The 24,397-nt window shown below is 45.5% G+C and overlaps 1 protein-coding gene across 1 annotated transcript in view; it reads left to right on the top strand.

Annotated features, from left to right (window-relative positions):
• The window catches only part of LOC102028451 (guanylate cyclase 2G-like), a 42,273-nt gene that overhangs the window by 4,529 nt on the left and 13,347 nt on the right, over window positions 1-24,397 (top strand). Inside the window, exons 4-14 of the mRNA XM_013515734.1 lie at window positions 2,160-2,345; window positions 3,459-3,600; window positions 4,849-4,984; window positions 6,006-6,121; window positions 6,704-6,897; window positions 8,633-8,770; window positions 11,026-11,109; window positions 11,742-11,846; window positions 13,041-13,112; window positions 17,774-17,942; window positions 20,791-20,946. Coding sequence (XP_013371188.1) covers window positions 2,160-2,345; window positions 3,459-3,600; window positions 4,849-4,984; window positions 6,006-6,121; window positions 6,704-6,897; window positions 8,633-8,770; window positions 11,026-11,109; window positions 11,742-11,846; window positions 13,041-13,112; window positions 17,774-17,942; window positions 20,791-20,946 — 1,498 coding nt within the window. The remainder of the gene's footprint in view (window positions 1-2,159; window positions 2,346-3,458; window positions 3,601-4,848; window positions 4,985-6,005; window positions 6,122-6,703; window positions 6,898-8,632; window positions 8,771-11,025; window positions 11,110-11,741; window positions 11,847-13,040; window positions 13,113-17,773; window positions 17,943-20,790; window positions 20,947-24,397) is intronic.

Genomic DNA, 24,397 nt, shown 5'->3' with positions numbered 1-24,397 from the left:
AGGCCCAAACTTCCAACAGCGCATGAACTACTGAACTCACCAGTGGATGGATCCACTGATAAGCATAACACCCTGATGATCCAATCATTTTTCAAATACATGAGTGTCTTGGTTACTTTTCTCTCGTTGCTGAGACAAAATACCCAATGCCCAAAATGAAGGAAGGAAAGGTTTATTTAGCTTACAATTTGTGGAGGTTTCAGTCCATACTTGGCTGGCTCTGAGGCAGAAGGTAGCAAAGCAACAAGAGCAAAGGGGGAATGGCAGCTGAACAGCAAACAGCCAGAGCAAAACGGAGGAATGGCAGCAAGCAGCACTTTTTCCCCTGCCTTACTTTGTAAACAGCTACCCCCACCTAAGGGGCGTGTAGCTCTCACATAATCTCCATGCCCTCCTCTGCAACAGGCTCAGGATATATACAAAGTAAGTATCCTGCCTTCCTGCTGAGTTACTTAGGCAAACCTCTAGACTCCCCAAGTTGACACAATGTTTCAACCATAACAATGAGACTTTAGGGGGACATTTTAAACTTAAGTTATAACAGGTATCTGTAGGCAGATTGGCTTTTTGGTAATGATGGAAATGGCTAAGGTACTATGTACTTCCCACAGGTATTGCGTTACACATTTCAAATGCACTGTTGGGCTTGATAGTCCCAGTGGCCCTGTGAGGCAGATTTTACACGCATTATTGCACTTAATATTTCCAACAGCCTTGGAAGATAGATATGATGAACATGCCAACTTACAGATAGAAAAGCCAAAGCTTGGCTAAGTAAAGGACCTTATCTAAGATCTCAGCACTCCCAAGTTGCATAGCTGGTGTTCCAAACTTTGACTTTTGTCCTCCACCCCACCCAGCCCTGCCTTACAGAATTCTTATGAGGTGCTAGGTCCCCCTGTGAGTGCCTGATATATTAAAATTAATTTCCAATTACAGCACTCTGGAGGGTAGGTTTCCAAGGATCACAGTACAGCAGTTTAAGTTCAGCATTGCCTTGTGTGTGGTTCCTATTTCCTATAGAGTGGTTCCCTTCAGGAAGAGGAGGCTGAGGCCCACAGAGGTTATATAACTTGCCCCAGGGGGTACAACTAGTATGAGGGAAAGAAAGTACTCTAACCCATGCAGACTGGCCTCAGTGTCTGCGCATGTAAGCACATCGTCCTGTAGACATCCAAACAAGCCATTTGCCTTGAGCTAAGGACCCATTGTAGAATTTTTTCCAGAAGCTTTAGCTTTCTAAAATGAGCTTGTTTTACATGATCATAAGAAGTTGGGGCAAAGGTGAGTAAAGGGAAAAATAAAATAACCACAGATTTCATTACTGTGAGTTATTTTTGATGGCTAAAAAGTCTCAGATTTCTTTGGGTCACAGCTGGAATTCTAAATATATGCCAGACTTGGCAGTATATCTTCCTACCATCTCTTTTTATTGCCACCCCCTCTTGCTTCCTCCCTAAACCTTGATGATCAATTCCAATTAGTCTGAAGCAGCAGAAAGAGCATGGAACTAAAAATATACCATTATACCACACAAACTCCATGCAAATTGAATTCACGCTGCTTTTAAAAAGAATGCATTAATCCATTCTATAGCAATGTTCCCAGTGTAGAACTTAGTGGGAAAAAAATGAAGTCTCAGAACCAGTGCAGTGTAAGTGTAAGACAGATTGACACACACACTCATGCACACACACACACACACACACACACCCCACACCTCTGTACCTGCCTGTATTGTTTGGATACCTCCCAGGGTGGGGAGAGAGGGAGCAAAAGGAAAATATACAATGAGGGAGTAGATAGTATTCATGATAGTAACACTGTTAGTGATGATATAGGTAATGATAACAAAGCACTTAAGCAATGAGAAGAAGACGAGGTTCGATAATCCTAAACTCTTGAACTTTTGTGCTTATTGTTAGAAGCTTTCTATATCCTAGCTGCTTGATGCCCCATGTATGTTTTTATTTTTTATTTCATTTTTGGTTGCCTTCTTCCTGCCTATCTGCTGGCTAGAACCTGCGGACCTTGTATTACAGGGCTTCTGGAAATACTGTGTTTTCGAGGACCGCAGTGCAGCAATTCAAGTTCAGCATTGCCTTGCATGTGGTTCTTATTTCCTACAGAGTGGTGACATGTATTTCATTACTGTTTAGGACAGATTTTGGAAGGAACTGTTGACAAATCAGAAGGTGACACACTTGCCGATTGTCTATGAGTCGGTGTTTCTCATCGCCCTCAGCTCCTATGCGCAAGGCTCCGAAGAGGACGACTTCTTCAGACAAGTGTACCAAAGGCTGAGGGCGCCCCCCTTCTGCAGCGCCATAGCCTCGGAGGAGCAGGTCTGATGGGGTCCCGTGGAAGCCCCGCCTTCCATTCCTTGACCATATTTGTATTTGGCTTTTCCATTTCTCTTCTTATTGTCCTTTTCTTCCCCCACCCCCTGACACTCTTCCTCATTTCCAAGGCTCAAAATAAACATTGGTTTGATGCTTTTCTGTGAAACCTACACCCCACAACCACAGAGGGGGACAGAAGTTATGGGATGAAAGGCCATTGACCTTTGGGGTCAGATCCCCCCTCATGTCTATTGCCCTTGCCTAGAAGATGCTTGGATAGAGAGCTAGGATGGAGCCGTCAAAGACATGGATTAGGACAGTTAAGGCCAGCAGAGGAGCCAGGTTGTGGGGGACAGTCAGGACAGCACATCAGCCGGTGGGAATCTGAGCATGTATGAATGATGCAGTAAATGGCTCCCATAGAGAGTTTTTTAGAGAGAAAGGTGGGCAGACTTTCAGTGTAGGGTCAAGCTGAGAACTGGGCTTGATTAGGAATGAGGGGCTGATTGTGACCCTAACATACAAGACATAATGATCAGTCAGTGACAATGCAGGGAACAGTCTATTAACTGTCAGCTCTGCTCCAGCTGCTGTAGGAGAATGGCGTCTAGCACTTAATAGGTGCTTGTATTTTCATTGACTAAACCAATAGAAGAACACGTATTGAAGAGCTATGGATCACAGGCATTGTGATGTGTTGTTTAGCTCATGTAGCTATCTTCATGTTTTATGAGAGTGGTTTTTATCCCATTTTATAATCAGAGAGGTGACAGAACTTACTCTGGTGTCATAACCAGGAAGTGGTAGAGCCAGCCTGGCTCCAAACTCTCCCTCTTTTCCTTAAACCATCCTCTCTGCTGTCTACGGCTTGCAGAGCCATTCCTGAGCTGACAGGTCGTGAGATCTAAATGGGAAACTGAGGCATGGGAGGAGAGGTGGTGACGGGGACAGCCAGCCTTAGCAGCACAGGCCCAGACACAGATCCAGGCCCGGGGCGGCCTCTCCTATCTGTGGTCTGGAAGAACATACCCAGCTCCACCGCTCCCAGGGTGGAGGGACACCTCATCAAGCGATGGAAGCCTGGGCCTGTCTGCACTGTGACCCCTCTTTTCCAAGGTGAGCCCCTACTCTGCCTACCTGCACGATGCCCTTCTGCTCTACGCTTGGATGGTGGAAGAGATGATAAGGGCTGGGAGAGACTTTCGAGATGGGCGGCAGCTGCTCAGCACCCTGAAAGCCAATCAGATCCCCCTGCAGGGTGAGTGGCTTGACTTGGGGGAAGAAGCCATTCTGAACTCAGCTGCTGCCCCAGTCCCTGTGGTCTTTGAGATGCGGGGTGAGGGAGCACGGGCCTCCTGTAGGGCTTTCCTTACACCAAGCTACAGAACTCACTTTTCTCAGGCAGGTCCCAGTCTTTTGGAAGTGTGGTTATGTTCAAATGCCCCAGCTGCCATGGCCCACTCATCCTGTCCCACCCACTGGAGGAGGCCTCTGGGCACTTTCTCCCATTCCCCCTCTTCCCTGGGGAAGTCTCTCCCAGCTGGTTTCTAGCTGCAGCCATCACAAATAAAACTAAGGACTGGAGGCCTGGTTCTTGCAGTGCACGCGCAGGCAGAAGGTGGGGCCAGCTGCAGAGTCCCGGGTGCCCGGGGCTGTGTTCCACCTCTGCCTTGCCTGGCTCTGGGAGGCACTCAGGCACCGTGGCTCTAGTGCCCCCTTGCCCAGAATCGGTGAGAGTGCCTCCTCCACAGTGTCAGCTGGAACTAGACCTCAGATCACTATAACCACAATGCTGGCCACATTGCAGGTGCTTCATAAATGGTACTGCTGTGTCCTGTCCCTGGAGGGACAATGGGAACGATTACTAGTGAGTGGGGTTGAAGGCATCATAAACAAGAACAAGGAACCTACTGGCTGGGGACAGAATGCCTTGCCCAAGCCTCAGAGCATGACCAACCCTGCAGAGAAGAGCACAGCCTGAGAACGAAGCTTGCAAACCTGTGTATCCCTGGGGCCTGCCACCTGGAGGGGAGGAACGAGGAGGGGAGGAACTGGAGGAGGCAGCTCCCAGCCAGCTGCTGCCGTGTGGCTACTGGGCCTCTGACTGTTCCATCTTACTGTTTGCGGTTTTAAGTAAAATTGACTACAGACTGCCCAAACTTTCTATTTTTTTTTCCTGATGATGGATGGACCTCGCCAGCACAGGCTTGGCAAAATGCATTTGCCTGTCCAGTGTTGCCCTTAGGCCCAACCAGAAGGCCGCTGCTGAAGCGTCTTCTTCCCTGCACTGCGCCCGTTGCTGTTGGCTCGGATGCCTCGAGATGGCAAAAGCCTCTCACCTGGCATTGACGGGAAAAGGTTGCAGATTTGGGACAGGGCAGTGTGGCATTTCTAGCCAAGAGTCAGTCAGTCTCCCTCCCTCCCTGCCTCCTTCTCTCCCTCCTTCCCTCCCTCCCTCTCTCCTCTTCTTCCTTCCCCCCTCCCCTTCTGAATCTTCTCTTTGCAGGAATAACTGGCCCTGTGCTTGTGGACTCTCAGGGAGAAAGGCACATGGATTACTTTGTCTATGCCCTACAGAAAGCTGGAAATGGATCGCTTTTTCTTCCTTTTCTTCATTACGACAGCTATGAGAAAGTGATCAGGTACTGCAGGTCCTTTTTGCAAGTTTAGATCACCCTGCAGGAAGAGTGCTGGGAAGAGACGCGGTCAGGGATCCTGCTGGGAGATCAGTTTGGGATCCAAGCCCTAGAATCCCCCACCAAGTAGGCTGGTACTCCCTGAACTCATAAAAGTGGACTTTGGGACGTTAAGGTGACTTTGTCTTAGACTGTGGCCATTTCAGATTCCAGAGCAGAACTCAGCACCCCTAACTGCACCTCCACAGCACTGGGCCTCCTCTGCTGCCCTATAAAATAGGTGCCTGCTGGCCAGTGCTCGCCAGCAGCGGCCCTGGCCTCAAGGGGGTGATAGAGCACAGCGCCCCCTATGGGAATGGGTCCACTGTCAGCAAGAGAGTTCACCTGCGCAGCCTGACTCCCCAAGGGAGAGAGATGCAGGTGTGTATTAGGACTCTCTCCCGTCCTGGATTCCAAGTACCCAGGAATCCTTGGGAGGAATCTCCCGTGTTGTTCTCTCAGCTGCAAATCAATGAGAAAACAAAAAAGAAACTTCATAATTGAACTTCTATTTGCCCCTACTGCTACCACGCCCAAAGTCCATTTGATACTTCCTCGCCCTTTCTCTTAGGGAATGTTAATGTACCAAAGTGGGTTGGGCCAGAATCAAAGCATCTGCTGGGACCCTGGTTCTCATACTGCAGAAACCGGCATATTCCACACAGTGGAAGATGTCAAGGGCTACACAATAAGATCCGTCTGTGCAGACATGTTCACACAGTCGTGGAGAATTGTCACATTATTTTTTTAATCAAAAAAGACACGGTTTAAATCCAAAAATTGAGGCGGCTATTCCACTCTGCAAAAAGATGTTGACTTCCACGAATTAGATTAGCAGAGGCGGGACTAGAAGACTTTAGAGAAAGCGGGACTTTGGACCAGACAGCAGCGGTTTGTAAATAACATGCATGTTTCTGTTGCTCCTGTTAAATGTAAGTAGAGATGAGTAGAATAAATCCAGAGACCTTTGTCTTTTCCTTCTTAAAAGGCCCTTGAGGAATTTCTCCAATATTACTTGGCCCCATGGCTTCCTTCTTGAAAATGGACTCAGACCTGGCTGTGGATTTTACAATGAGCTCTGCAAAGCAGAGGCTACTTTCACGGGTAAGCATGGCTCCTTAGAGAAGGTACAGCGGGGAGCTGTCCTGCACTCTGTAGGGTATTGAACAGTATTCTCAGCCACTACCCACTAGATGCCAGGAGCGGCCCTGTATTGTCACATTTGTTTGTTTTAAAAAATTTTTCCAGACATTTCCAAATATCTGCTAAGGAGCAACATAGCCCTCTTTCCCTGATGAGAACCTCTGTAGTAGGGAAACCTGGTTCCTGAGATTTGAGTCTTAGGAACTTCTTTTCTAAGAGATAGGAAAATTGTGCAGGAGGGTGTTGCTTGGTGGTTAGGAGCCAAGCTCTTGGATCAGATGAATTCTTCACAGGGCCCTTCAGAGAGCACATGGTAAAGCTATAACCAAGCAGTCATGGTTAGAAGTCATCATTATTCTTTCCCTACAGTGGAAGTTTCTGTACCTATGGGGAGATGGGTGTGACTGCAGTGGAAACTGGAGTGGTATTCAGAGAGAGGTTCCCAGAAGAGGCCAAGTCTAAGTGGACTCGGTTTGTCCTAACCTGGACCACACCTGGGCAACCTTTCAGGCCTCTGCTGCACTCGCTTCTGTTCCTCGGCAGGTCTGAATAACAACTGTCTCTCCCGTCCAGGTGTGGCTGTTGTGCTTCTCACCCTGGTGCTTCTGGTTACTGTCTTGGGAGCTGCCATTGCAGGTCTGGCTCTACGGATTCAGCGGGGAAGGCTGCAGAGCCGAAATAAAGACCCCTGGTGGCAAATCAACTATGAGAACATCACTATTCTGCCCCAGAACAAGGTGAGGCCACACGCGACCCACATGTCCGCTTCCCTTGTCTTTCCTGCTGACTTGTGGAAGGGGCCTCACAGTGCACCACGTGAGACCAAGAGGCTGACTCCTGTACAAAGGTAGTACTTAAGGCAGAGTCTGGAGACCTGTGTTCTGGTCTTGGGCTCCCCCTAACTGGCTGAGTACCTCTGAGACTATCACTTCACCTCCTTGACATTCGGGTTTTGACTCTTTGTAGAGGATTGATGGTCTTTAAAGTTCCTGTCAACTCTGTCACTCTGCAGGGGTAAGCATCACATAGCCTGCTCAAGTATTACAGCCTTTCTTGGGGAGCAATTAGCTTTTAAAAAAAATTACATGAACTCCAGCTGGGTGTGGTGGAGCATGCCTGTGATTTCAGCACTCGGGCGGCTGTGGCAGGAGGGTTGCTGGGAGTTCAAGGCCAGCCTGGTCTTCACAGTGAGTACAAGGTCAGCCTGAACTATATAGTGAAATCCTGTCTCAAAAGAACAACAAAATATTTGCATGAACTCCTTTAATCTGATGGCTACTACCACAAGGTTAATTTGCACAACAAACCCTTGGCTGTTTACTGTGGACCAGGCAGAACGCAAGGTGTGGGAACACCCCGCAAATGAGATGCCTTGGAAGGGAGGCAAGTGCTCACAGAGGTCTCCACCGTGAGACAGAGCCCTGCAGATGGATGGACTAAAGTTGTCAGTATCTTGAAGGCTTCGGAGAAGACATGACATTGGGAAGAGTGAGTTTGCTTGTGTGACAATGAGACGTCACTTAAGATATGCCAGGATGTGGGGTGCTGGAGCCTGGGAAGCCTGGCTGGTTCCAAGCGATGGAGTTTTCACTGCACTAAGACCAAGAGATTGGGGTTCAGTAGTCACTTGTTTCCAAATGTGCATGGGGAATGCATAGCCTTTGTTCTTCTTCTTCAAGCACAGGCAGCTCCATGGGTTTGTCTGGTTTGTACATTAGGGTCCCAGGGTAGAGTCTTCTTAAAATATAGCGTTCCTTTGCTTTGAAGATGTTCTCCAGATGCTGGGGAGGTGCTGGAGGAATTCAATACAGAGCTAATGAGAGTTCATTTAGGAAAATGATTCTGAACTCACATCTGGTTAAGTGCCACAGCTAGAACTTGAATCTGGGAAGCCAGACCTCAGAGTCTGCCCTCATCTCCTACACTGTATAGGCTACAGATGTCAAGAGTGATGCAGGTAGCAGGTAAGAACCCATGCTTTGGGTCAGACACAGATGAAAAGATAAAGAAAGTATGGTACTCACACACAATTGGGTAGTACTCTGCTACAAAGAAGGATAAAATTGAGTCATTTGTAGGAAAATGGATGAACCTGGAGAACATAATATTAAGTGAAGTAAATCAAAGTTTAAATGTCACATGGTTTCTCTTCTATGAGAAATCCAAAGTACAGGAAAAGAACAAAATAAATGATATATAATAGGAAGTAGATAGTTTTCTTTTAACTGGGAAGAGGATCAAGAAATGAAGGGGAGAGGGAGATGAGGGGGTGAATAAAGAATTAAGATGTGTTATGCACATGTACCAATTCCCCGTGAGAAATCTAATCACTGGGTATTGTAAACATGTCTTAAAAATCAAAAGAGTATTAACTGTGTGAACTTGGAGCTCAGCTCCTTATTCATAAAGCACTCAGTCCCTTCTGCACCTGGCCATGCTACTGAGGACAATGAAATCATGTCTCGTTTACAGCCATCAGAGAGAGGCACAGTTGTGTCCAGAGGTGACCACAGCAATGTGTCCAGTGGGATGAGTTCGGTGGACCTCTGCTACTTTGTCAAGAGCCAGCAGGGGGAAGAGCTCTTTTCTGCCCCAGTAGGGCTTTACCAGGTATTTCTGAAGCCAGGAGGCTGCATGTAGATCTTAATGTGTAGCTCTGTTGCATGTTGCACTTGTCCTTCAGCTCAGCAGGGTATTCTGAAAAGGAGGGCGTGCTCCACGCCAAAGCCAAGGTGCTTTTGTATCTCCAGATGCTGCTCAAACTTAAATGTGCGTATGAATCACTTGGGGGTCATGTTAAGAATGCAGATACATATATACAAATATTACATATCAATTTAAAAATGTTAAAAATGTTTTAGAAATGTAGACTTATGGGTAAGTGTGGGTGGAGCCTGAGATTCTGTGTTTCTAACCAGCTCACGTGTGATTCCCATGCCAGCTTCTAGATTAGACTCTGTTCCGTGCAATAGAGCTTTCTGTGATGACGAACGTGTCCCAAATCTGCTCTGTCCAATATGGCAGCCACCAGGCTCATATGATGATTTGACTGTAGTGTGCCTGGGGAACGAGATTTAAAATTCTATGAATAAAAATTTACACTTCATTTCATTTTTATTAATCTAAAGTGAAATCGTCTCATGTGGCTAGAGGCTGCCTTAACAGACAGCACAGTCTTGGAGTGTGGGCTATTCCATCCCTGACACTTTCATCTCTTGGTGGTGGGTGTGCTGCCTCTACAGGGTAAGCAAGGGCAGCTGCTGAAGCTGCAACTTTTTCCTGCCTGTCTTTTCTCTCCCTTCCTTCAACAATGCAGACTGGAGAGTGGCTGCCTGTGCTTTGAAATCGTCTAGACATTCAAACCCCCTAGGGGAAGGTGATATAAGAAAAAAAGCCCTGTATTTATTTATTTAACTTTTAAATGGAGGGCCTGGAAAATAAAGGCAGAAAGCTCCAAGCAAGGGAAGAATTGCTCCTTGCTTTAAACTGGGGTTAGGAGAGATTGAAGACAAATCATTTCCTATGGAACTGGATTTATTTTTCTAAGTGTCTTACTTAAGTTTTCAAACTACAAAAACCTTCTGGGACACAGCCCAAACCCTTAAGGACCACTTTTCATGCAAAGCTGTTTATTGTGATCACCTGGCCATTTAGAGAAGGAAGCTAGCGATCCCTAGCATTGCGCCATAAGGTTAATCTTTCCAAGTGTGTGTCTCACCACTGGGTTCCCCATTTCTGTTGCCCACACGTTAATGTTCGACACCTTTAATAAGTGACTCAGCCTGCTGACTACCTGGCCTAACTTACTTTTAGAAACCCTTTTTCCCCTGGCCTAAATCTTATGCTCATCCACTTGGTTTTGCTGGTGATGTCATGTGTATTTCATACTTGTGTGTGTTTCACCCATGCCATGTCTGTTCTGCCTTGCCCACCCCACATGGACCCTTCTTTATCCTTCAGGACTCAGAATAAGCATCACCTCCTCTCACAATCCTTTGCCAAGTACCACAGGCATCCCTTCCTCCCTGGAAATGTCATCACAGTCCCGAGGCCTTTGCAGTCCCGAGGCCTTTGCACACTTTTACAGTGAAAGTGGCAGGTCTGGGCTTGATGTTTAACTCACACTGACGCTTACCTTCTCTCTGGTCCGCGTTCTAGCTCTTCTTCTCAGTTTTGAATGCATTGGTACAGTTTTTGTGGTGAATGATTGACTCTAAAAGCAGATTTAAGAGGTCATGACTGTAAGAGATGACATTTACTGAAAACTTCATGGGTACCAGGCATTGAGTTTCCAGTGTGATGTTTTATAACTGATTTAATCCTCAAGATAACCTCATGAGATTGGTGTTATTTTAATCTCTATTTTGGAGACAGGGAAATGGAGGTTGGGAGAAGTTAAGTTCAGTGATGGCCCAGGGCTTTGAACCAGGCATCTGATTCCAAACTTACACTTACGACCTGAAGAATTATTTCCTCTGAATACTGAGACAATACTGCATAATAGAATGAGTATGGACTTAGAGTTAGACATTCGAATTCTGGCCGTATTGCCTACAAATGTGCAATCCTGGACAAGTTACCCAACCTCAGTGACCCAATCTGGAAATGGGCTTATCAAACCCATTTGCAGAGTTTTGATGCCAGTGAAATGAGGGCATGCTGCTGAGTAGCTGCTTAGTGCCGAGACATAGCACAGCACCACCACAGGGGCTGCCTGGGCAGTGAGGAGCCTGAGGATCCCTCCTTCCCCTCACACAGGTGGATCTCTTGTAGCTAGTCTTCCTGCCCCGCTTCCTCACCCTTTCTGAACAGAGTTGCTTCTGGATCATACTTGGTTAGCAACATTCCACTTTGTGTTATTCCAGGGAAACCATGTAGCCATCCACTATGCTGGCGACCAAGCGGATGCCTGGATTAGGAAGCCGACTGTGCTGCAGGAAGTCCGTCTGGTGAGACCCCTCTCTGCCCATGCCCAGGCACACAGTGGTGGGAGGTTTCCTCCATAACCGCCCAATCCCATGCCCCAACAGCACAGCTTGTGGGCCTCAGACCCTGGATCCGACCCAAGCATCTGGAGCCCTGACTCCTCCTGCCTCTGCTTTTCCCCCTTTATTCTTCCTGGCCTTAATTCTGGCCCTTCTTCCTCTCTCTCTATGGTGGCTGCTTATTAACCCTGAGCTTGTCCTCTGGAGTGAGTCTGACTTCTTGTTCAGTATTAGTGACCTGCTGTGACCCACACACTGGCATTGAGATCTATAAGCAGGGAAGCAGGGCTGGATCTTGTTACTGTGATGCGGTTTAGTTCAACGCATAGCTAAGGTTAGACTTTGATCATTCTTCTGGTTTATTTGCTGGAGGCAGACTTTGCGGGTACCTTCCAGCTTGGCCACTTTTAAGTTAAATGATCATCAAGAAGTTCTGTTACCTCTAGGCATCAGTTCCCTCGCCTGTAAAGCAGAAACAGTAATACTTTTTATCTCACAAAGTCTTTCAAAAAATAACTGCAAGTATGTAATACCCATAGCACAGCCTTTGGCTCGAAGAAATGCTCTACATGTGCTCTTGTTCTCATTTTTCCTAGATGTGTGAATTAAGACATGAAAACATTGTGTCCTTCTTTGGTGTTTGCACAGAACCACCTAACATCTGTCTTGTCACCCAGTATTGCAGAAAAGGAAGCCTTAAGGTAGGCAAACGAGGCAAACTGAACTCAGGCTTGATTAGTGGTAGCTAATAAAGAACCTTATCAATGCTTTCTTCCGCTCATCCAAACACAGCTTCCCTTGAGTCTAATTGCAAGACATGAATTATCTTGTTGAGCTTTCTGCTGGGGATCAGATTAGCAATGGAGTCACCAAGCATCTAGTTTCCTTTGGTCTAAGTGGAAACTCTATGGGTTTGGTTTCTTCTCCTAAGATGTCATGGTTGCTTCAAACTGTGTTCTTGGGCCCATCCTTTCCCCAGTATGTGATTATCAGTTTACGTCAGGCACAAAGAAGTGTTTGTAAAACTTAACTGTGGGTCTGATTTATTTCACTTGTGAGTATGGTCTCTAGTTGCATTCATTCACCTATAAAAGCCTTGAGTTTATCTTTCTTTATAGTGGAGTAATACTCCACTGTATAAAAACACCACATCTTTTTTATCCATTCCTCAGTTGATGGGCATTTAGTTTGTTCCTAAGACTTAGCTATGACAAATTGCACTGCTATAAACATGGGTGCACATATATCACTATGGTATGATGCCTTCAGGTTTTCTGGAAAAATTCCCAGGAGGGGAGTAGCTGGGTTAAATGGAACCTCTAATCCTAGTTTTTGAGGAATCACCACACTTGTCTGCACTCCCACCAACAGTGGAAAAAGATTCCTTTTTCCCCACACCCCCTCCAGCGTTTGTTATTGGTTGACTTCTTGATGACAGCCATTCTTTCCAGGGTGAGATGGAATCTCAGTGTTGTTTTAATTTGCATTTCTCAAATGACCAGTGATGTTGAACATTTTTTCATATATTTATTTGCCATTTGTATTTCTTCATCTGAGAAGTGTGTATTCATATCAGATGCCTTAAAAGTTTATTTTAAAAACATGACTGTACTTTCTCCCATCCAAGTACTAACCAGGCCTGACCTTGCTTAGCTTCCATGGTGGATGAGATCCAGTGCATCCAGATGTGGCTATAGACATAGTTTTTCAGTACTTAATTAGGCTGTGATAGCTCATAGAAAGACTCCAACTTAGTTAAATTTATTGTGTTCTCTTTCCCATTATATTAGTTCTGGCCAACAATATCAGAGATATTAGAGTCATCTCATTAAATGTGTGATGCTCATTGTGCTTTGGCTTGAATCACTAGTGATCTTTTGAATTATGTTTTCTAGGATGTTCTGAGAAACTCAGATCGTGAAATGGATTGGATATTCAAAATGTCATTTGCATATGACATAGTCAATGTGAGTATACCATATACTTATTTAAAGGATAACTATAGCAATAGGGCTGGCATTTTTGATCTCTAGTTTTCAAGGCTGATTATTTTCCATCTAGGTATTACTTTGGGGCAAACATGGGGAAATAAATGTATATCTATATTATGTCTATATCTATCTATCCTATTTTGGGACACACACTTTGTAGTACTTTGTTTTATTAATTTTATTTAATTCTCCCAAGAACTATAAGATAGATCTACTGTTACTCCCCTGTCACAGATGATAAAATGAGGTACAGAAAGTTCATATAATTTGCTGTAGGTCTCATAGTTACTAAATAGTAGAAATAGGATTCAAACTTAGGCACTAGTGAGTCTTACACTCAACAAGTGTCCCACACTGCCTCTCGGTAGGTAGAACTAGAGAATTGTTTTGTGTTTTGCAATGGGGACTGGTAAATCTCACGTCTAGATGGCCATTGGTAGCAGTTTAGGGACAATCCAAAGGGAGATGGAGAGAGAGGGCTATTCCTTCTTGCTGCCTTGAAAGGTATGTGTGTGTCTGTGTGTGTCTGTGTGCATGTTTATGTGTGTGTGTGTGTGTGTGTTTGTGCAGAGGCACGGGAGCAAGATTACTCAGGGTAGGTGCGCAGCTAGTGATGAAAGATGGAGAGCAGGAGTGGGGTGGAAAATACTAGCTGAGGAGTGGCTAGATTGTATGGAGCAGCAACGTGAGGCTGCTTTCCTGACCCTTAGCTGACTCCGATCTTGCTGCTGTAAGTGCACACTTTCGCCATTAGGCAGGACCAAGCCAATGGCCTGGGAGTGGGTCTGAAGGAAGAAGTCCCTCAGACTGACACGCGGTCAGCAGGGCAAGGGCTGGTCCTTGGCATCAGTGAACAGTGGCACCCAGCCCCCAACAGAGCCCTGTGGAGTGCCATGAGGGGTACAGGGAGAAACGTGAGCTCTGCCTTCTTAGAGAACCAGCCCACTGACTCACTGAGTGACCTTGTCAGGCTGTATGCCTTCTTTGCATCTTGACAGATGTGGGCAGAATGAATAATTCTGGTTGGCATCAAAGCGTTTCCCTTCCTCAGAGATTTTACTGCTTTTTGTTCCTAAGAAGCTGAGTGTTATGGCCCGGTGGGACCTTCGTTTTCTAGGGAAAACTGGCATAGTGGAAAGCCGACACCTTGTTGGCAAGTATGGTAGACAAACAAACCTCTCTGTGATTTGGTCTCCGAGGCCAATTCTGCACCACCACTGTTACTGCATGAAAATTGTAATGAGCGTCTGTTAAATGTTCATTCTACTCTAGAGCCCTTTTTTGGGAAGACAAAGACTTTAGCTATCACATACTGATCATAAAAGAGTGGCACTTATCTGGAATCCCAGCATTGAGGGGAGACTGAGGCAGGAGGATCACCTGTTTTAGGCTAGCCTGGGCAACTTAGTGAGATTCCATCTCATAAATAAATAAATAAATAAATAAATAGGGACTGGGGAGCCCCCAGACCAAAAAAAAAATCTCTCTGTGTCTGTTTAGCCAGCAATACCTCCTGCATACCAGGTACCGGAGAGATTCTGAGCCCCTGAAGGCTTTGTAAACCAACAAACAAATCGGACCTCAGTCTGTTGGAGTCTGCCTGGAGACACCCCAGAGGCAGCCCCCCTCTGGGTCAGGCTGAGTGTGTTTGCATTTCAAAGTGTGACTCCACTTTGTCAAAAACAAACAAGCCAGGAGGATCAAGGAGCACAGGGTCACCTGAGTTTGAGGGGTGGAGTGGGTGGCCTACACATGCATGCTCCTTACAGCCTTGTGGATTAGCCTGTATTTCCAATGCAATACTGGCCTCAGGGCTCTGGGTTATGTGGACCATGGAGACTCAGCCTGTTGGGAGTGCTTGAACTGCTGCCCAAGGTGCAATCCTCCGTTGAGAACATCCATGAAAATTCCACATTGCTGCACTGTCCTGGGCAGCCCGAGGTCAAGCCCACGCGTGACTGTGACTTCCCTCTGCCTTCCCTACCGGTTCTGAATTGCACCGCGACCTGGCTGTGCTTGTGAAACGGTGTCTTGTGAGTAAATGTGCTTTGACCCACTCCTTCCTTTGTTCTCTGCCCTCCTTTCCTCCACAGTCACCCAGGGCAGGGGGAACAGTAAATTCTAGTGGCTTACAAGTGACTGGCTTTGAAGGTTATCCATCCTGGATTGATACCCAGCTCTGATCCCAACTTCTTGGGAGCCATTTAAAATGCTGAACTGGTTCACTGTGAACCTGAAAATGAGAATATTAACCTGTCTCAGCAAAGGCTAAATGCGACAATAGTTATAGAGCACTTTGCACAGTGCATAGCACAAAGTGCTGAAAACAGATTCACTGTTACTTATCTGTTATCACAAATCAATATTACCACTTGGAAATGTGTAGCTAAATGAAGCACTCCGTTACTCCTCACTCTCTGCCCTTCACTGACGTCTTTCATCAGCAAAGGTGTTTCTGAGAGTTGGGCTGAGAATCAGACAACACCATTCTCAGTACAGTTCCATCACTAGCAGCCTAGAGACCTGGGGAACATTAATGTCTACGTCCCTTCCTAAGAAGAGAATACTCCCCCTGCTCTAGGTTCCTTAGGAGGATTGTATGAATTAGTTTAAGGGATGCAGATTGCTAGCTGGCAAAGGTTAACACTGTAACTAAAAAAAACAAAACGGCAAAAAACATAATCAAAACCAACCAGCAAAGAGGCGCTGTCATTTTTTGGTCATTGACAGAGGCGTTGTCGTTTTTTCACTTTCACTGTGACACCTTTTGGTTGAGGTAGGCATGAGGCTGCCCAGGATGAGGAAGGAACAGGCTCCATGGTAGCTCTGTCCCTGGGAAGTTTCAAGGCTGCTGGTTTTCTACCAACTCCCAACAAACAGTACTTGGAAAAGGGATAATTCAGGGATTCTGGTTAGAAGGACATAGAGCTTTACATCAGAACCCCAAAGTGCAAGAAACTGAAAATATTGAATCAGTGCTAGTTCAGTGTCTTCTTGGTGAAGCCATTACAGAAGGTAAGGGAAACAAAACAAGATAAAACAACCAGCGCCAAGTTGCGCCTCCCCGCTCAGGGTTCTGCCCCTCATGGCCAGCCCGCTTTCCCTGTCCTTCACAACACTTCCAGCTCTGCGCTTGCAGATTTCAGAGAGCTACAGATATCCTTTTCTCCAGTCATGGTTGGCAAGTATGATTGTTTTCATTTTGTGAAATGATCTCTTCCTCTACCTGTCCTCCCAGAGCACTTCCTTCCCTCCTCCACCCCAGCCCTTGCTTTGGCCCTTCCCCATGCCCCAGAAAGACCCCTCCCTCCTGGAAAGCCCCCCACCCTTTGCTGAATGGAGCTTTCCACACTCTTGTGACTCATGTCCCTCAGCAAGTTCCTAGATGAGACAGCTCTCCCTATTCGAACCCCTCTGCTGCATGCAGAACTTTTGTGCTCATTTCTGGCTTGCACTATCTATTGTGAGTTCGTTTGGATTTAAGCTGCCCAGGAGATTCTAAGGTGCAGCCAACACTGGGTGCAAGTGACGGCTGCAGGTCTTCTCAGGTCGTGTGCACAGAAATCCCCTTGTTCAAATGCACAGCATGAGTTAGTCATCTGGAGTGGGGCCTGGGATTCCGCATTCCTGCTAAGCTTCCAGGCTATCACTTAAATAGTATCTGGGAAGTCCCATTTCACAGATGGGAAAATGAAGGCCCAGTGGAATGAAATCACTTATTTTAAGAGACAGATTAATAAAGCCCAGGATTGAGTACATATCTTCTGACTTGAAGGCTTTTCCTTCCCTCTTCATAGCATGTAACCACTAAGAACGCAGAATATAATAATAATAATAATAATAATAATAATAATCAATAATAGAATTATAATCATAGTGGATGATGGAAGAATTTCTCAATGTTCTTCACTTTATTGCTTTATTCTGCAAAGTGGTCAAACAGGACCCTTAGACACATAGAACAGCATACAATTTGTAATATGTAGGCAATAATTACATAGTGTCTGTATATTATCAATTCTTTTTTTGTTTGTTTTTTTGTTTTGTTTTTTTCCAGTATTGGGAATTGAACTCACAACCTTGCACTTGCCAGGCAGGCGCTGTGCTGCTGAGCTAAACCCCCAGCCCCTATTCTTTATCACAGTAATGCATTTATATTTATGTAATTTTATTGCAGTTTACATTGGGTATTTTCTTTGTATCACGCATTGTCTGGCATCTTGCTTTTATTATTACATTCAGTCTCCACCACCATGCCACGCAGTAAGTATTATGGTTTCTTCCATTTTGAAAAGGAGAATGAGGCTTGCAGGGATACCGTAATTTCCCCTCTGTAAAATGATGGAGATGAGATGTGAACACAGGGTCTGCTCACCAGGATATAGTTAGTTAAACTGGCTTGGTCTTCCTGGCTTCTCACTGAGGAGCCAGAAATTGTTTTCTGCCTTTTGGGAATCTGCGCAGCCTGACTCCTTGGCAAGGGTCATCCTGATGGCTCTTTACCGACAGAGCCCAGAGGTAGCCAGGCCGCACCGGCTTGCTTGTCTGTCTGCGCTCAGCCCATCCGTTCACCTCTGTGTCCCCTACCAGGGCCATAGCACCTGCTCTGTGTCACCTGCTCCTTGTCACCCTTGCAGGGCATGCTGTTCCTCCACAGGAGCCCACTGGGGTCCCACGGCAACCTGAAACCTTCCAACTGCCTGGTGGACGGTTGCATGCAGGTGAAGCTGTCCGGATTTGGGCTGTGGGAGTTCAAGTATGGCCATACACACAGACCACACAACAAGAAAATCATTGCCCACACAGGTAACTGCTAGAACATCTTGTAGCCACCAGCTGTCGGCTGAGCTATCCAAGGGCTTCTCTCTGCGTCTTTGCTTCCTGACGCACACCTGTCCCTGTACGCACAGCTGGGCCTCCCTCTCAGGCTCTGCCAAGGGCTGCTCCATTCCCCCTGGGAGCAGGACGGAAGGAATGACCCTTCTGTCTAGTCCGCCATCCCTTGCCACATTCAGCCTCAGTTCCCAGTGTAGACCTGAGATCAACCAGACACTTTAGAGACAAGTGAGTTCCACATCTGCCTGTCTTTCGGGCAGCAGGTCCCACTCCCCTTATTAACTGAGTCAGAAGACCTGAAGTTGGGCTCTCGGCATACTGCTTGATCAAAATGCTCATGTGATTCTGCCGTGCATCTCAAAATAGACCTGTAGCTCCAATTCCATATGAGCAATTTGCAGCTCAGTGGGGCTTCCTACTAGCCCGAAATTAATTGCATGCCCTTGATTCTCATTTTCTTGTGTATCTGAGCCACACTGAAGCCTGGGTCCTCAGGCCTGCATGCCTTTCTGCTGGGGCAGCTCACTGGCTGCAGCTTTTCTGTGTGAATATGGGAGGTTCCCGTGCCACAGAACGCAATGAAGTCATACAGAAAGACAAGGGGGATGTTTTCAAAAACTACTGGTAGCTACTCCTGGCTCCCTATCCTCTAATGTATCTTCTTTTAAAGACTATAAGCTATAATTATGAGGCATAATTGAAAAATATGGTATATGTTTATATTTTTAAAAGTTCTTACAGTAAAATACACATTGGCATTAATCCCTCTCAAAATACTCTCCTTTACTTTGAATACATATATCCTATCATTCTTGCCACTCTCTGGAGCAGTTCTGGAAGTACTCTTTCGTGAGTGTCTTTAGTTATACTGTAATGACTACCTCAGTATTCTAAATCATTTCAAAATGATTACCTTTTATGGTCATTTTGGGGAAGAGGAGGGTGCCAGATCCAGTGCATAAGGGGGTGAAGAACACTATGATGTTGTTATGAGCCTGCCTTTCCATGGGATGGTCCTTAGCAGCAGCAGTCATTGTATTTTTGATCATACCTTATACAGATGCTCAGAAAGTCTGCGAGATGGACTTCCAGAACTGCTTCAGCAGGTGGCAAGAATGGTGGGATAAATGTATTTGCAACCAGGGGGACTGTTTCGAGGGGGATTAAAGGCAATGCTGCTTTATACTATAATGCTTTTATAAAAATTAGACACACACTGCATTTTTCAGTCACTCCTTGTATAAAATTATAGACCTTACTACAGAAAAGTAGATATATGAAACACCCAGAATAGCAAAATCTATAGGAACCATGCAGATTGGTGCTTGCCAGGGGATGAGGAGAACAGAGAAAAGCTGATTAATGGATAAAGAGTTTCACCCATTAGTGGTAGAATTTTTGAAACTAGATCAAGATGATGGTTACACAACGTTGTGAATGTGCTAAATGCTACTGCAGTGTTCACTTTTAATGTTTTCAGTATATGTGCTGCTACAGTGAGCACAGAATTGTTCACTTTCAAAAACTTAGTTTTTCTTCTTTCCCTCATCCCAGTTGTTCCTTCCTTTGAGCAATTTCTTTCCCTTTCCTATCATCTATTGTATGTTTTGATTTTTACCGAGTCTTTCAGGTTCCTATACCAAGGAGACAATATGATGTTTACCCATCTGGGTCCGATTTATTTCACTTATGAGCATGGTCTGTAGTTGCATCCATTTACCTATAAAAGCCTCGAGATTATCTTTTTTAATAGCTGAGTAATACTCCACTGTATAAAAATACCACATATTTTTATCCATTCCTCAGTGGATGGGCATCTGGGTTGTGTCCAAGATTTAGCTATAATAAATTGTGCCGCTATAAACATAGGTGCACATATTTTGTTGTGGTATGATGTCTTTAATTCTTCTGGGAAAATATCCAGAGGGGGAATAGCTGGGTTGAATGGGACTTCCAATCCTAGTTTTGTGAGGAATCTCCAAATTGATTTCCACAGTGGTTTCTCCAATCTACACTCCAAAGAGGGAACGCAAAATATAAATATATATATGAACAGCTGTGATAACTGCATTGCTGTCTGATGGTGTATTGAAATGAACAGTTAATGATTACAATTTTTTATGTTCTGACTGATTGTGCATGCTTGTGTCTGGTGGTCTGAGCAACTGATCTGAAGGTAACAATATGCAGTGGAATTGCACTCCTATCATCTTGTCTAGTGAAACTCTGTATTATCTCTACTGTTTTATCAAAGAATTATTTTCCTTTTCCCTATAATGGTTTGAGCGATCTTTCATTCTTACATCGGGTAATCTGAGCAATGTAGCCGAGGATAGTGTTATGTAATGTAACAACCACTGTTGATTCGTATTATTTTGTCTTGAGACTCTGTATCACTTCAAGTGTTCCTGCTTTGATTTGTTTATGTTTGTGATACAGGTATGCTGCTACTGTTCTATTTCTTTGTTTCTCACTTACTACTCTCTTTACAATAAAAAAAAAAACTTAGTTTCATGTTAGGCAAACATTACCTCAGTGCATCATTTTTTTTTTTTTTTTAATGTAGGCAGTAGAAAAAGTATAGAAAGAATGGAAACCACAGTAATGAATCAGCTATTCTAATCTTGTTGGTGCGCATCCTCCTGGCTGTGTTCTCCATTCTTCTTCCTGCAGACCCCTGTTCCATTCTGGTCAGCAGCCCCCGGGCTGGCTTCTCAGCTGCTGAGTGCTCCGCATCCCCCACGTTCCCTGTGAGTGAAGCAGGGCTGTGGTTTCCTGCCTGCTTGCTCCTTCACGAGGACACCGCGTTGCCTTGCAGAGCTCTACTGGACGGCACCGGAGCTCCTGCGGCTTCCCGAGGCGCCCTGGCAGGGCACTCAGAAGGGAGACGTCTATAGCTTCGGCGTTCTCCTGAGGGACCTGATCCACCACCAGCACCGCGGGCCCTTTGAGGACCTTGACGAGGCGCCGGACGGTAAAGCTGTGGGCTCTGCTGGGGACGGGGGCCTTTGGTGGGATGGGCTGACGTGGAAACACTTGTCTTTCTTGTGCCACTAATTTATAATGCCTTCCATCCTCATTTTTTAGTTAAAAATTTATATTAAATTAGAAAATGAATTGCATGTAGCATAAAAAAAAAAAAACCCAGGGACCTAGAATTATACCACATAACACACTGTATTCCAGCTGCTAGAATGATGATGTTGGGAAAGGAGTCACTTCTCTGCTCAGAATCCTCCTATGGCTTCCCATCTGGGAAGTTTATACCAAGTTCTTCCGTGGCCCAGAAAGCCACCCAGGTCCTCTAAGCTCTCTGGCCTTGGTGTCCTTTAGTACTAGTTTCCTAGGGCCACTGTAACAGTCACTATAAACTTGCTGTCCTGCAACAGCAGAAATATATTCTCTTGCAGTTCTGGAGCCTGAAGTTCAAGATGAAGGTGTTAGCCAAACCCAGGCCCTGACAGAAGCTCTAGGGAAAGGTCCATTCATTGCCTCTGCCAGCACCTGGTGGCTGCTCCAGCATCCCTGGGCTTGTGGCCACATGGCCCAACCTCTGTCACCATCTTCAGATTTCTCCTTCTCTGAGTGTTCTCTCTGCATCTCTTGTAAGGACATTGGATACAGTCCCACATGGATAATCCAAGATAATTTCAACAAAGACCATTTTTCCAAATAAGGTAACATTGACAGGTTATGAGAATTAGTACATGAGCATATCCCTTTAGGGATCACCATTCATCCTCCACACCTTCCCACTTCTGTCGCCATGGCTCACCCGCTCCAGTCACACTGGCCACCTTCCCATGCTCCGTAATGCCGGACACAGCCCTCCCAGGCCCTTTGGACACCTTCCTCCCTCTGCCTGGACAGCCTTCACCTCACATTCCTATTTACAAATCCACCTCATTCTTTCTTAAGAACTGTAGACTTTTTCCTGGCGAAACTATCCATACATTAGTCACGGGTGTTTCCCATTTTTTTGCTCTACAAATTGCAGTGGTGACCACATATGGTTGAATATTTCTTCAGGATAGATTTCTAGCCATGAAACAGAAGTAATAACTGTGTTTTAAGCATATTTAAGTTTTGTGATAAATGCTGCTTGACAGTCCACTGACCAAGGATATATTCAAGCTTGTTTTTTTGTTTTTTTTTGCTGCACTGTCTCTTAAATGCCAGGGCCTGGACCTCAGCCCTAGAGAGTTGATGTTATTCTCTGGGGAGCTGCGTGGGATACAGGGTTCAGAAAGCTCCCTGGGTGATTCTAGGAGTTAGAATCAGGAGTTCTGGTTAAGAAACACTGTAGGGGAGAGAGCATATGTGTGCAGGGGTGTGAATTTCAAAGTGAGCCCAGTCCCACCTTCTCTCTTCATTTTTTTCTTCCCTTCTCCACTGGCCTATCTCAAGTTTCATCTTTACATAAAAACAAGAGACTGCAGTGTTCGCAGTTGCTTTAAAACAGGATTTCAGTTTCTAACTTGTGACTAAATGAGACAGAGGTGAGACTGATCCAAAAAAGGTAACTCGAGATCCAGGTGTACCTGACTTTGGATCCAAACTGCTAGGCAGATACTCCCAGACTGAGCTCAGGCAGGTCACCTGCAGCCCCTCGGCCCAGCAAACACCGGGCCTTGCCAGTCTGTGCCCGAACTGGTGTTGGGAGCTGTCTGTGGACAGTCAATATACCGTATCTCTCCTTGTCGCAGCCCTCACAAAAGTGGAGGAGAAACGGTCCCAGGGGCCTGGACTGTGTGAACACAATATGGCAACCAGGAAAAACACAGTGTGTTCTTCATTTATGGACAAACACAGGTCTTTTGTGAGCTCCCCACACTTCCCTGTAAACAAACTTGGTGCCAGGAACTGAGTCAATATTAATCCTCTGTGCGCTGCAGGTGAGTGCCTCTCAGACTCTGCGGTGTCAGAATCACCGGCAGGATCGCTAAAACGTAGAGCTGCTAGATGGCCTCTCTGGGTTCTGAGTCGGTTCTAAGTCTGCAGCGAGGCCAGAGAATGGGCATTTCCACCCGGTGCCTGGGCGAGCCACAGTCTGAGAAGCACCGGCCTTGGTCTGTGTGGTCCGTGGGCTAGCGCCTCAGCGTCACCTAGGAATTTGTTAGAGATGTGCATTTTCAGGCCCCGCTCTAGACCTGGTTCTCTGGAAATGTGGAGGTTGGTCCAGAATACTGTTTTATATTTATTTGTACATGCCCCACCCGTGCCCCATGAATCCATTGCCTCAAGAAAAGAGCAACTACACCAAAGTGACCGGCAGACTTAGAGATTACAGGTTAGAAGCGTTGGTAGCACAGAACCAGGTAACAAACACACATCCCCAGGGTGCAGACCATGGCGTGTTTTTGCTCTCAAAGTTCTACATCATTTTATTGACTGTCATGAGATTTTGAGGGGCAAAAATTGAGGACAGCAGAAGATCCAGGACTGAGGCTTCTGTCACTTCTCTTGAAGCCATTGTTGAGTCTTATCTTGAGCTGTGCTTCATCTAGGAAGTAAAACACACTTACCCAGAATACAGATTCTTTTAGAATACCTTTAGGCATTATAATGTGGACATAAGCAAGAGGATATTTTACATATGATTTTGTAACCCAAATTGCTAAATGTATTAACTGAAGTTCATACTTTATTTAGTTTTTCTTATGTCTTTCTCCTGTCTCAACATCCTATGCAGGGCAGCATGTTATAGTTTATCAGCACAGCTCCTTAAACTTCTGTGGGAAAATGTCTCTCAGACTTTCCTTTTCTTAATGACCTTGACACTTGGGAAGAGTTTTTCTAGTCAGATATTTTGTAGAATATCCTTCTCAATTGTCTTATTTTTCCCCTTTTTCTCATGGCTAGACTGGGGCTATGAGTGCATTGAGGGAAGATTCTGGAAGTAAATCATGTCCTAGTAGAGGCACGACTATCCATGACTCTCATGGTTGATGTTTCCCTTGATCACCTGCTTGAGGTAGTGCTTGTTGATTCTCCACTGGAAAGTTATTGTTGACTTCCCCCTTCTATATTGACTGTAGGAAATAGTCACTGTGTGAAGCCACACTTTAAATTTTTTTTTAGTTTTAGTACATGTGTGTAGTACATGTTTACATTCTTTGTGGAAAGTTGGTACAGGTTGGTACGTAATGCAACTGAATTAATTTTTCAACTGGTTTCATTTCCTTCCCTTCCCCCTACCTATTCCTTGCTCTCCTCCGTGTGTGTGTGTGTGTGTGTGTGTGTGTACATGCTTGCAGTTCATAATGTTTGTACTGCTTGTGTAGAGTTGGTACATGTATATAACGCATCCTAATTCTTTTTTCCCCTTATCCCTTCCTCCCTCCCTCCATCTTAATCCTTTTCCCTTTGAGAATGTTCTCTCTCCCACTTCCTATTGTCTGTCTTTTATTTTGCTTTTTATTTTA

Source organism: Chinchilla lanigera, unplaced genomic scaffold, assembly GCF_000276665.1.
Source record: "Chinchilla lanigera isolate Chin_1 unplaced genomic scaffold, ChiLan1.0 scaffold00030, whole genome shotgun sequence".
Taxonomy (NCBI): Eukaryota; Metazoa; Chordata; class Mammalia; order Rodentia; family Chinchillidae; genus Chinchilla; species Chinchilla lanigera.
The sequence above is the reverse complement of the archived record's forward strand: the minus strand, read 5'-3'. Positions and strand labels throughout refer to the sequence as shown.